The sequence below is a fragment of the Lepidochelys kempii genome, chromosome 10, assembly GCF_965140265.1.
Source record: "Lepidochelys kempii isolate rLepKem1 chromosome 10, rLepKem1.hap2, whole genome shotgun sequence".
Taxonomy (NCBI): domain Eukaryota; kingdom Metazoa; phylum Chordata; order Testudines; family Cheloniidae; genus Lepidochelys; species Lepidochelys kempii.
In genome coordinates this window covers 63,091,945-63,105,977 of record NC_133265.1, presented here as the reverse complement: position 1 = coordinate 63,105,977, position 14,033 = coordinate 63,091,945, and the positions used below count along the sequence as shown (strand labels likewise).

Below are 14,033 nucleotides of genomic sequence, written 5' to 3'. Positions count from 1 at the left end.
TTTTTAAGGACGGAGACACCATATAGCAAATATTAGTTTTAAGTGAATTATTGTGTCCCAGTTTATTTACTACATTAAATAATTCAACACTATATATTTTCCAGTGTTACTCAATTAAGTTATTCTTCTATTTATTTGGATTGGTAATTATAAAACAGACCTATTCAAAGGAGCTCTAGGTACTGTGACATCATTAAAATAACACAATCAAACACAAAAAATTGGTTAAAACTGGTCATTCCAATCAAATAGCACAAATCAACCCACATAATTATAGCAGAGCAAACAAATCCTCTATCACAGCTCAAACCCCATTCATGCCCACACCCTCCTCAGATACCCAGGAAATCAGATGGGGCTTGGGGCATGGCCTGAAGGTCACAGACTTCAACCATGTGGAACTAAGGAGGGAACTAAATTCCAGAATCAAGGACCCTGATGGAATAAGCACCTCTTCTGATCCCATGTGATTATCCAGAAAAGGTGGAACTGTTTGTGGGTCTCAGACAGGCAGGGCTCAGGCCTTTTAAGGTTTTACTATTTAGATTCCACAAAGGAACCAATAGATAGGTCTTGAGCCACTGGTGAAATGTCTTCTGGCATGATAAACCTCTAAACAATCAGATCACTGCATTCTGGATTACCTTCAGTGTCTGAATTAATTTCAGGTGTAGCCTACAATGAATACATGGCAGTAGTCTAGTATCAGTAAGTGATAAAGACATGGACTATGGTAGCAAATTCCATATTGCAAAGAAGAAACCACAGCTTTCTGGCCAGACATTGATTTTTAAAAAGCAGTCTTCATGGTAACTAACAGGTGCTACCTTATTGTCCAACAGCAGTTGTTTTCTAACTGAACTCTCAAGTGGCAAACTTCAACGAAATAGGAGGTTACAATGTGATGGGCACAACCCTGCAGTCAAGAAAGCCGATATAATCCCTGCCAGCCACTTCAGAGGTTTTTCCCAACCTACCAACATTGCCTGTGTCATATCTGGACTTGGCCTCAACTAATTTGTTCTCATTTGTGCCTAGATTGCCACCTAACATTCAACCACAATGGCAAGATCAACTGAGAGGAGATGAACGTACTGAAGACATGAGAGCCCATGCCATCTCACTAACTCTCCTAGAAGCCTCAAATATATATCCCAGGGGGTTGCATTATGGAATTGTTCATCTGCCTCTCTTCTGGTTCAGGGTATGTGTGTGTGTGTATATGTATATGAATAAGAACATACGAATGGCCCTACTGGCTCAGACCAAAGGTCCATCTAGCCCAGTATCCTGTCTTTCAACAGTGACCAGTGCCAGGTGCCCCAGAGGGAATGAAAGGAACAGGTAATCATCAAGTGATCCATCCCCTGTTGCTCATTCCCAGCTTCTGGCAAACAGAGGCTATGGACAACATTGCTGCCCATCCTGGCTAATAACCATTAATGGACCTATCCTCCATGAATTTATCTAGGTCTTTTTTGAACCCTGTTATGGTCTTGGTCTTCACAACATCCACCGGCAAGGAGTTCCACAGGTTGACTGTGCACGGTGTGAAGAAATACTTTCTTTTATTTGTTTTAAACCTGCTGCCTATTAATTTCATTTGGTGACCCCTAGTTCTTGTGTTCTGAGAAGTGGTAAACACTTCCTTATCTACTTTCTCTATACCAGTCATGATTTTATAGACATCAATCATATCCCTCATTAGCCATCTCTTTTCCAAACTGAAAAATCCCAGTCTTATTACTCTCTCCTCATACGGAAGCCATTCCATACCCCTAATAATTTTTGTTGCTCTTTTCTGAACCTTTTCCAATTCCAATATATCTTTTTTGAGATGGGGCAACCACATCTGCATGCAGTATTCGAAATGTGGGAGTACCATGGATTTATGTAGAGGCAACATGATATTTTCTGTCCTATTATCTATCCCTTTCTTAATTATTCCCAGCATTCTGTTCACTTTTTTGACTGCCACTGCACATTGAGTGGATGTTTTCAGAGAACTATCCACAATGACTCCAAGATCTCTTTCTTGAGCGGTAACAGCTAATTTAGACCCCATGATTTTATACGTATAGTTGGGATTATGCTTTTCAATGTGCATCACTTTGCATTTATCGTCAAATTTCATCTGCCATTTTGTTGCCCAGTCAGCCAGTTCTGAGATCCTTTTGTAGCTCTTTGCAGTCTGCCTGGGTCTTAACTATCTTTAGTCATTTTGGATCATCTGCAAATTTTGCCACCTCACTGTTTACCCCTTTTTCCAGATCATTTATGAATATGTTGAATAGGACTAGTCCCAGAACAGACCTCTGGGGGACACCACTATTTACCTCTCTCCATTCTGAAAACTGACCATTTATTCTTACCCTTTGTTTCCTATCTTTTAACCAGTTACCAATCCATGAGAGCACCTTCCTTCTTATCCTGTGGCAGCTTACTTTGCAAAAGAGCCTTTGGTGAGGGACCTTGTCAAAGGCTTTCTGAAAATCTAAGTATACTATATCCACTGGACCCTGTTGGTCCACATGCTTGTTGACCCCTTCAAAGATTTCTAGTAGATTGATGAGGCATGATTTCCCTTTACTAAAACCATGTTGACTCTTCCTCAACAAATTATGTTCATCTATACGTCTGACAATATTGTTCTTTATTATAGTTTCAACCAGTTTGCCCAGTACTGAAGTCAGGCTTAAAAACCTGTAACTGCCGGGATCACTTCTGGAGCCCTTTTTAAAAACTGTCATCACATTAGCTATCCTCCAGTCATCTGGTACAGAAGCGGATTTAAATGATAGGTTACAGACTATAGTTAGTAGTTCTGCAATTTCACATTTGAGTTCCTTCAGAACTCTTGGGTGAATACCATCTGGTCCTGGTGACTTACAACTGTTTATCAATTTGTTCCAAAACCTCCTCTAATGATATCTCAATTTGGGACAGTTCCTCAGATCTGTCACCTAAAAAGAATGGCTGTTTGGGAATCTCCCTCACATCCTCAGCCTGGAAGACTGATACAAAGAATTCATTTAGTTTTTCCACCCTATCGTCCTTGAGTGCTCCTTTAGCACCTTGATCGTCCAGGGGCCTCACTGGCTGTTTAGCAGGCTTCCTGCTTCTGAAGTACTTAAAAAAAAATTGCTATTACTTTTTGAGTCTTTGGCTAACTGTTCCTCAAATTCTTTTTTGGGTTTCCTAATTGTATTTTTACATTTCATTTGCCAGCGTTTATGCTCCTTTCTATTTTCCTCACTAGGATTTAACTTCCACTTTTTAAAGGATGCCTTTTTGCCTCTCATTGCTTCTTTTACTTTGTTGTTTAGCCACGGTGGCTCTTTTTTGGTTCTCTTACTATGTTTTTTAATTTGGGGTATACATTTAAGTTGAGCCTCTATTATGGTGTCTTTTAAAAGTTTCATGCAGCTTGCAGAGATTTCACTTTTGGCACTGTACCCTTTAATTTCTGTTTAACTAACCTCCTCATTTTTGTGTAGTTCCCCTTTCTGAAATTAAATGCTACAGTGTTGGGCCGCTGTGGTGTTTTTCCTGCCACAGGGATATGAAATTCAATTATATTATGGTCACTATTACCAAGCAGCCCAGCTATATTCACCTCTTGGACCAGATCCTGTGCTCAACTTAGGACTAAATCACTACACAATCAATACACACACACACACCCCAAACAAAGGGAGTGACAAGATGGAGGATGACTCCACAAGAGAACCCTTGAGGCAGATGAACAATTCCCTAATGCAACCCCCTGGGACCGCTCACCCAGGAAAGAATGGAGACACTCAAGATCCCTGTCCACCATTGCATACAACAGTATGTAGAGTCAGCAGTACCAAAGACAACTGAACAACTTTAAAATATCAACATAGACACCTACTCATTCTCCATTACTAGTAGATCCTCAAACCAAAGCAACAAGTGCTGTTTTTTTGTCCAGGATATCTGAGGCATCTAGATACTAAAAGATTGGTCTCACACAACCTTCTCAATAATATTACCTACAAGGGAAGATATGAAACTGGTTGACAGTTAGCCAGTTTGTCAATGTCAAGAAATAATCTCTTGATCAGAGACCATATACAAGTAGTCTTCAAAAGAGATTGCACCCTGCCTTCCACAAGGTGTTAACAATTCCTACGAACATCACACTGAGCACCTTTTCACTGGTGTTCAATAGTGAGGAAGGACATGGGTCTAAAATTACAGTTTCTGATACAAGGTTTATCCAACTCCAGTGCTTGTGAATTATACCAGCTGAAATTCAAACACAGAAAACCTAACAGTTATTTTACCCAATATATTGCCTTGCTATTGTGGATGCAGATAATTTGGCCCACATCTGAACTATTTTCTCTGCAACACAAGAAATGTCTTCACTAAAAAAAATGGGTCCTTGTGGCACCTTAGAAACTAACAAATTTATCTGGGCATAAGCTTTTGTGGGGTAAAACCAACTTCATCAGATGCATGGAGTGGAAAATACAGAGGCAGGTATAAATACACACCACATGAAAAGATGGGAGTTGCCTTACCAAGTGGGGGATCAGTGCTAACGAGCCAATTCAATTGAGGTGGAAGTGGGCTATTTTCAACAGTTGACAAGAAGGGGTGAATACCAACGGAGGAAAAATCACAATAGCCCACTTCCACCTTAATTGAATTGGCTCGTTAGCACTAACCCCCCATTTGGTAAGGCAACTCCCATCTTTTCATGTGGTATGTATTTATACCTGCCTCTGTATTTTCCACTCCATGCATCTGATGAAGGGGGTTTTAGCCCACAAAAGCTTATGCCCAAATAAATTTGTTAGTCTCCAAGGGCTTGGCTACACTTGCAGATGTAGAGCACTGGGAGTTAAACCATCCTTCGGAGAACGCAGCAGAGAAAATGCTGCTATGTGTTTACACTATCAGCTGCAAGCACACAGGCATGGCCATATTAGCAGCTCTTGCAATGCCACAAAGAGCAGTGAATTGTGGTAGCTATGCCAGTGTGCAAGTGGCTGCAATGTGCTTTTCAAATGGGGATGGGGGGAGAGAGTGTGACAGGGAGTGTGTTGTGTGTATGTGGGGGGAGAGACAGTGTATTTTGGGGGGCTGAAAGCGTGTCAGCATGCTGTCTCGTAAATTCAGATAGCAGCAGACCCACACCCTCTCACACACGCTCACAACAGCAGCATTCCATACTAATTGTTTGCTTTGTTCCAGAGCAGATAAGCATGCTGGCGGTCAGAAACGGAGCTTTGAAAGGGGATAGCCACATGCCTGCAGCCAATTTCAAAACAACGAGAAGAGTGGCCACTTGACTTCAGGGGATTATGGGACGTTTCCGGAGGCCAATCACAGCGCAGTAATGCAACACTTCGCCCACACTGACGCCTGGGCGTTTCAGCCAGGGCGCAGCAAGCTTTAGGCTTCTCGTGGAGGTGGATTATCAGGAGCACTCCAGCTGCAGAGTCCAGGTGCTCTACATGCCTTGCCAGTGTGGACACCTCAGGAGTTAGGGCGCCAGGGGTTGCTTTAATGCGCTCTAACTTGCAAGTGTAGCCGAGCCCTAAGGTGCCACAAGGACTCTTCATCGTTTTTGCTGATACAGACTAACACTGCTACCACTCTGAAACCTGTCTTCACTAAGACACTTGAATCAGCAACCTCTTGGAGATACCCCAGATTAATCAGAATGTCAACTCCTTGAAACAAATCTACTGATAAGACTTTGTAGATAAAGAAGAGTTTCATATCTCTGTTTTGTTACCCATACAATATGTGGTGTAAAATTTCAAAAATTCTTTTACACCATCAGTCAGATTTCTCCATAGACTTCTGCACTGGCGCTCTCGTTATCTTCCCTCTCGCCTCATTTGTCACAAGCCACCTCTAAGCCGCGGTGACCGATGTGTACAAAGACAGGGAATAATATGCTTAAAGGGAACTGCACTAATATTGAAAAGAAAAGATTATAAAACCCTATAAAAACATAAATACAGTTGAATGTTGGAGAACCAGCACTCTTACTCCACTAAATATTGTCTCTTTAATATTCCACTTACATTATTTTAAGAGGTTATTTATGACAACTATATATAAAGTTTCCACATGGAAATTGACCTTCAAGCCAATGTGTCTCTTTGAAATATCCTTTAAATGAAAATGCTTATATGTGTCTCCTGTTTACTAGAGCGGATATTTAAAATTATTAAATAATACAAAGGTGGTGGGTTGTTGTTTTTTTTATGGTTTCCCCTCTGCACCCATTTTTCAACCAGGTACTTAAAACTCCTTAAAACTAAAATAATCTTGTATTTTCAAATTTTGAAATATTAAGTTGAATTTTTTTCCCCCAAAAAGAAAACATATTGAAAATAAACTTTCAACCAGTTCTTGTATTTACTATGACTTCCAACCCAATTTCAGGGGACATTTGTGGCAATTTCGAGCACAATATTAAGATATACCAGTCTTATACACATACCAACTCTTTTTTCTAAAAGGTTTCCCTGTTGTGCTAGCTTAATAGCATGGATGTATCCGAAGGAGGACTCATATCCCAGCATTTCACAATAGATTAGTCTCACCATACATTCTTTCATCAGTCTCTGAAATACCAAGAATGAAATATTACGAAATTTAGAATAGTTATAAGTGCTCTGTTCCTTTTTACAGCTCTAACATATTGAGGTTTGAGACTTTGACAAGTATATATTATAAACAAAAAGCACTACTTTTTCTAAACACAGAATTTAACATTTCTAAAATGAAAGTTTATCAATATTTGATGTGATACTAATCTTTCAAAACAAATTTAAGTTAAACTACAACTGAACTTCATCAAATTCCATGCATAAATATGTTATCTGGTTATGAGTGGCATCCTTACAATCAAAACAAAATTATGACCATCATGGGTATTAAAATGAATAGTCACAAGGCACTGTACTACCGTACGTACAATACCACAAATTACTCCACATCCCACTGTTGTTGTATCACCAATGGGAGGAAAGTGGTCAGTGCAGTCACAAATGGAAGAGGAATGGTTCCACTAAATACTTTCTCTATTAAAAAACATTTTTGTAGTGCGGACCACAACTTTATAAAGCCAATAATGATTGACAGATTAAACATGATCTTGCGGTGTGACAATGTCGCAAAAAGACAGATATCATACTAAGGGTCTGTATACACATCGAATTATTCGGGAATAATTATTCCTGAATAACGTCATGTGTGGACAGACCTATTCCGGAATAAGAGCATCCACACATGGAGTTATTCTGGAACCACTTTTACTCTCTAAATTCACATGCTACCTTAATCCAAATTAATTTTCAAGTACAGCTAATCCCTAGATTGCATATACAATGGAACTGCATGCTAGGTTAGAAAGGTAATTGTTATGAACACAGAAGCATGCTTGTCTGAAATCTGTAATGATTGGTCTCCATTAGAGAATTCCTTGACTAATCTCAAGCAACCAGTGGGTGGTAACTTGACAGATGGTAGAACCAGTGTTCTGAGACAGCACAAACAGATGGGCAGGAGAACTCTAAGGGTACGTCTTCACTACCCGCTGGATCGGTGGGTAGTGATCGATCAATCGGGGATAGATTTATCGCGTTTCGTCTAGATGCGACAAATCGATCCCTGAATCGATGCCTGTACTCCACCTCGGCAGGAGGAGTAAGCGGAGTCGACAGGGGAACCACTGCGGTCAACTCACCACCGTGAGGACAGCCAGGTACTAAGATACTTCAACTTCAGCTATGCAAATAGCGTAGTAACTAAAACTTACAACTGTTGTAGTGGGAGCAGAAACTGTTGCTTTCAAATTAGTTTGTTCCTGTTGTATTAATTTTTCTTCCTCCTATAAAAGAATAATTTAAACATTTTTAAGATCTTGCATAATTTTGGAGGGGTTAAAAAAAAGAAACAGATGATGGCAAGGAAAGCATGAACTATTAGAATTCTATCAAAAATAATTTATATAATCTTACGTTCTTCATTTGTTTTTTGTATAAATAATATTACAAAGCTATTACACTTCCAATTTCACTAGATTTACAGCTTCAAAGGGTTTCACTAGATTTCCATATACTGTTTTTTTTAAAGTACAAAAAATGGTACTTTCCATATCTACACTTTCATCTGCTCACTCTTCCATTGGCCTGTATTACAGTATACATAAGTTTATTGATTTAAAAGGGTCTAACAGTACTTCATTTATATTCTTGGACTTGGAAAATATTTTAAAGTGCACAGTTTTAATACATGCCATTCAAAACAAAAACTGCATTCTGCAGCCATTTTGCAAGCTCAGCAAACTTGGCCCTAGTTAGGACTTAGGCCTGGTCTACACTAGCGGGGTGGGATCAATCTAAGTTACGCAATTTCAGCTCCATGAATAGCATAGCTGAAGTTGACGTACTTAGATCTATTTAGCGCGATGTCTTCACTGCAGTAAGTCGACTGCTGACGCTCCCCCGTCGACTCCACCTGCATCCCTTGCCCTGGTGGAGTACCGGAGTAGACGGGAGAGCACTCGGCGGTCAACTTATCACGTCTTCACTAATGCGATAAATTGACCGCTGCTGGATCAATCGCTCTGGAGGTAAGCGTAGACATGCCCTTTGATGAGACCTCTAGTGCCTAGACAATTACACTGGTAATTCAGCCAGTAACACCCTTTCTTCTAAATCAGTATTTGAAATAATACACAGCATGGTGTCAGGGAATGATACAATGCATTATTTTGGACGACAGATAACACTAAGGTCCTGCCCACTTGTACAGCACGCACTCTTAGAAATATAAAGGGATTTATCTCTGTATCCTGGCCAAGTTACATCATCTTATTTACACCTACTCTAACAAAAACTGATCACTGTGTATTGCATTCATATTTACTCCCTGTACTAAACTGGAAAGATGGTCCAATGGGTAGGGCTCTAAACTCTGGCTTTGAGATCCTGCTCTGTCACTGCCTTCCTGTGTGACTATGGACAAACCATTTAACCTCTTGGTGCCTCAGCTCCCAGTCTGTAAAATAGGGATTTACAGCACTTTTCTACCAGAGGTGAAGTAAGCATACTAAGTATAAATATATTAAAGGTAGGGTCACTAATTTTGGTTGGACGTATTCCTGGACATTTCATCACATGACAATCTTTAATTCCAAAATCTTTAATTCCTAGAGATTCCAGGACAATCCTGAAGGGTTGGCACTCTAATTAAAGCCTATGAGGCACCCAGATTCTATTGTAACTGGGGCCATATCAATAGGCAGGGTGGGTAGAAAGAAAAGTATGTTACTGAGCAGGGCTGAACAGGTGTGTTTCACCCCAGAGGCAGCTGCCAACACCTGCTGACCTTCCACATTCAGGCTTTTCTACCCCACCCACGGCAGGGGCGGGCGGAGCTGCTTGGCCGAAAACCCGTCTGCTCTAATACCTGGCGACAAGGACCCCCGTGGCTTCACGCCTGTCCAGAACATGAGACACACGCGGCACGGGAAGCCAGGGACATGGGTGAGAAGGGAAACCGCGGACCCAGCCTCCCCGCTCGCTTTCAGCCTGGGGTGGGGGGTGCAAGGCCATGACTACAATCAGTGTTGAGATGGAGCCGGTTCGCACCGGTTCGCTAGAACGGGTTGTTAAATTTAGAAGCCCTTTTAGAACCGGTTGTTCCAGGAGGGCAACCAGTTCTAAAAGGGCTTCTAAATTTAACTGGCCAAAAGTGGCGCCTTAGGCTCCAACTCCATGGGTGCTCCAGCCCTAGAGCACCCAAGGGGAAAATTTGGTGGGTGCAGTGCACCCACCGGCAGCTCCCCGCCCCACCCCCGGCCCCAACTCACCTCCGCTCTGTCTCCGCCTCCTCCCCTGAACGTGCCACCCCGCTCTGCTTCTCCGTCCCCCCCCAGGCTTCCAGTGAATCAGCTGTTCGCGAAGGAAGCCGGGGCAGGCTGAGAAGCAGACAGCGGCTTTGCACTCAGGCCCAGGGAGGCGGAGGTACAGGGGGGCAGGGAGGCGCGAGAAGGGCCGGCCGTGCTGCAGCAGGTAACCTGGGGGAGGCCCGCAGGAGAACCACTCCCCACCCCAGCTCACCTCTGCCACCCTTGACCTGAGCAAAAAGCTGCCGCCTGCTTCTCAGCCCTCCCAGGCTTCCCACCAAAAAGCTGATTTGCGGGAAGCCGGGGGGGGGAAGAGAAGCAGAGCGGGTCAGCGCGTTCAGCAGAGAAGGCGTAGTGGAGGCGAAGTGAGCTGGGGCCGGGCGCGGGGCAGGGAGCTGCCGGTGGGTGCTCTCCACTCACCAAATTTTCCCTGTGGGTGCTCCAGCCCTGGAGCACCCAGAGAGTCCGTGCCTAAAGCAAAACTTTTGATGTGATCAGTAGGGGAATGGCCACTCCCCCTGCTCCCCCCCAAGCTACGCTCCCCCACCCCTAGGAGCCAGAAGGACCTGCCAGATGCTTCCTGGGAGCAGCCCCAGATAAGCACCTCTGGGACTCCCCACCTCGCCCCCCAGCAGGTGCCTCTGGCTCTTAGGGGTGGGCACCCACTACAATGGCCCATGAGACCCTCCTGCCCGGTTCTGGGGGCAGTCAGGGGACAGGGGTGGATGGCATAGAGGTCCTGGGGGGGGGGGGTTGGATGGGGCAGGAGTGCCAGGGGGTGGGGGTGGACAACGACCCCCTCGTGGGCTAAGGAGGGAACCTGCTGTTAAGATTTTGGCAGCTCATCACTGGCTACAATTGACAGGGGAGAAGGTCCGGCCGGCCAGGGCCCAGCCCCGCTGAGCCACCCCGCTCCCCCACCAGCCCGTACATGTTTGGAGGAGAGCGCAGTGATGCTCCGGATCAAGCCGCCCAGCCGCGAGGTGGCCGAGAACCGACCCGGGCCCCCGCCAGGCCCGGCCCCCGGGTCGTGCTGCCCCAGCAGGCCGGGCAGCGCGCTCAGCGTCCGCTCCACCACGTCGCTCATACCCGGCCCAGCCCCGCCGCCGGCGGCGGCCCCCCACTCGCAGGCTGCCGCCTCCCGGAAGGGCAGGGCCTGCTCCCGCCCCCGCCGCCCCGCACTTCCGGTTTCCCGGACTGAAAAAACTTTATTGAGGCGCCTGGCGCGGCCAGCGGACACTGGGGCGCTGCTGGCGCGGGGAGAGAGGCGCCTAGAGCCGCGGGCTCCTGGCCTCCAGGCAGCCCGAGTCCCCGCCAGGTGATGTGGGACCTCAGGGAGCCCTGGGGAAAGCAGCGACCCCCGCCTGAGCACCAGGCCTGGTCCCGCAGACCTGAAGGGCTGGGGCCCGAGGCGCTGCCTAGGAGCCCCTGCGGGCGGCAGCTTATACAGTTCTCCCGCACAGGCCGTATGGATCCACCCCAGCGGGCTGAGCATGTGGGCCGAGGCCCCGGCCCAGAGTAGGAGTCCGCCCCTTTAGCACTGTGGGCTGCTCTTGTCAACTCTGGTTTTCCCCCTAGGACCCTTGTCTGGGCTTGGGGGGCATGGAGACTTGGCATTCCCTCCGGCACGGAGAGGGGAGAGTGCCCTGCTCATCAGCTTCACCTCGGCACAGCAAGTGGGCTGCATATGGACACGGCTCAGTTGTGTGAGGGAGCAGAGCTGGCCATCTGCTGTGCGGCTCCCTGCTTTCGCCACTGATCACCATTGGTGAGTGGCAACGCCCAATTCTTTGAGAGGTTTCCTGGCCTCCCTTAACTCCCAACACCCTGCCACACACAGCTTGCTAAACCTAAAGGTGGAGCTGAAACACCGCTTTCTAAACTGGAGCGCACAGCTAGGGGATTCAGTCTTTACAGAAGGATCCTGGAATCAGACAGGACTGCTCGCACAAGGTTTTGAAACTTGGCAAGATTTGCTTTAGGTAACCTCTCTTCATAAGTCCTTTCACAAAATCTCAAAACCCTAGGATGGTCACTCATCCTGCCAACCCGAGAGGGACGCAGTGGTTGGGATAGGTTAGTAAAATACTTATTTTGATGTGCAAAAGCTGTGACAAATCAGTTACATGCTTTTAGGTCTTTATTCATCTGTGAAAGTCTGAAAAGAATGAGTTTAAAGTTAAGTAGCAGAATTAACTGAATTTTCAGATCCTTTATTCCAATGGAAAATATCAATAAGAGATTTTTCTCTTTTTCTTCAGTAGCAAAAACAACAAAATAAACCCCAAAGAAATAAATTAAAATGCCCCAGGGGGCTAATTTGTTAAAGTTTTTCTCAGTAGTTTTTCATTTAGAGATGAAAAATTTGTTTTTACAGCATCCGCTCTTGAAAGTGAAGAAATGTGTGTATACCGTGGGACATGAGCTTGATCTTTCAACAATGAAGTCAGTGGGAGTTTTGTGATTGTCTTCAATGGGAACAGCATGGATAAGGCTGAAAAACAAAATGTACAATCACACGCTGATTCAGATTTCATAATTAAATTGAGAGATCGTAGCAATGGACGATCATTTTCTCAGTTGTGATTGTTTTCTTTTGTACTGTGAAATTATTCTCTCCAGACACATTACACATAATATTCAGTAAGCATCTACTTTGTAAATAACGATTAATTTAAGAAGAGTTTCTTTTTGTTGTATATTAAGGTTGTTCTTTTCCTCCATCTTGTTTTAAATTCTGATTGACAGTTTTCTGTCAGTGTAAATGCAGACCGAGTAAGTAAGGAGTGAAACATCCTACCCAATACCTGATCTTTTTTGTTTTTAAGAAGCCCCTTTTAACCTTTAAATTATTAAATCTGAATCAGTTTCTGTTAAAGTTCAGTTTCTGTTTTGTAACCTGAAGAGTGTAATTATCAAAAGCTAAAGCTTGCTTCTTTTTTTTTTTTTTTTTTTAAACTTGGTTCAGCAATAAACATTGGGCTGGATCCTATGGTATAGTGTCATAGAATCATAGAAATGTAGGATTGTAAGGGACCTCGATAGTTCAACTAGTCCAGTCCCCTGCAGTGAGGCAGAGCTAAGTATTTTCTAGACTGTCCCTGACAAGTGTTTGTCTAACCTGTTCTTAAAAACCTCCAATTTTGGAGATTCCACAACCTCCTTAGGTAACTTGTTCTAGTGGTGTGATGCAGCTGCTGTACCAAACAGCTAATGGAATGTGGTTGGAGAGACCATATAGTCAGCCCTGGTACAATCACATCAATGTAAAATGGATTATCCAGTGGCATGAAGCTCCCGAAAGGCTTAGCCACCTCCATTCTGCTGGCATAGCGGGTGTGGCTGGAAGAAAGCATGTGCCAATCTCTGGTTGTGGTTTTAGCTCCTTAGAACAACTGGCATCAGTGAAAGCAGCCCTCAGCCTGCTCTAGCTCTTATGCTGGGCAATTGGGCCTGTTCACAGTGGCCCTAGGATCACAGGAGCGGAAAGGTGCCACCACAGCACCACACCGTCCCTACATGCATTCTGTACACTTCAGACAGACCCAGGATCTGACACAATGTTATGGCTTGCTTGTTTGTTTCAGTACTGTCTCTTTAACTAGCATGTGGTTTTGATACTGCAAACACTAACATTATTATTATTTATATTACCGTAGGAGCCCTGTTTATGCACTAGCACCCCATTATGCTAGTTGCTGTACAAATACAGAACAAAAAGACAGTCCCTACCCCAAAGAGCTTACGATCTAAGTATGGGACAAGAACAACAGCTGAATACAGGTATCTGGGGGAGTATAAGGAAACAAAGAGACCGCATTGGCCAGCATGACAGGCTGTGGGTCTCAGTATACCAGCAGCTTAATCATTTTCAGGTAGTTGGAGGCATCATGGCAAAGAAGAGCCTTGAGGAGGATTAATGAGGTAGTTTTGTTGATGTTTGTGGGGAGCTCCTTCCAAGCATGAAGGGCAGCATGAAAGAAAACACGAAGGTGCTTGATTGAAATTTTAACAAGTGGGTGATGGAAGTTGTCTTCATAGGCTGGTCAGAGGCAGGATTTGACATCTAAATAGTGAATCAGACAGAATAGGTATGGTGGTGATAGGCCATGAAAGGCCTTGAAAATGA

The 14,033-nt window shown here is 44.4% G+C and overlaps 1 protein-coding gene and 1 long non-coding RNA gene across 4 annotated transcripts in view; one reads left to right on the top strand and one right to left on the bottom strand.

The window, feature by feature from the left end:
* The window catches only part of AP4E1 (adaptor related protein complex 4 subunit epsilon 1), a 33,437-nt gene extending 22,388 nt beyond the window's left edge, over window positions 1-11,049 (bottom strand). For 2 of the 3 annotated variants that reach the window (XM_073303871.1, XM_073303874.1), the window contains exons 1-3: window positions 10,836-11,049; window positions 7,811-7,882; window positions 6,491-6,614 (exon numbers count right to left, since the gene is read on the bottom strand). In XM_073303871.1, coding sequence (XP_073159972.1) covers window positions 6,491-6,614; window positions 7,811-7,882; window positions 10,836-10,991 — 352 coding nt within the window. In that variant the 5' untranslated portion in view covers window positions 10,992-11,049. The remainder of the gene's footprint in view (window positions 1-6,490; window positions 6,615-7,810; window positions 7,883-10,835) is intronic. The other variant, XM_073303873.1, reaches the window with a different exon arrangement.
* A 54-nt stretch (window positions 11,050-11,103) lies between these two features.
* On the top strand, window positions 11,104-12,483 carry LOC140894938 (uncharacterized). Its single transcript, XR_012153999.1, has 2 exons — window positions 11,104-11,980; window positions 12,282-12,483. It is a non-coding gene; the product is annotated as an uncharacterized lncRNA (long non-coding RNA).
* Window positions 12,484-14,033: the final 1,550 nt, after the last annotated feature.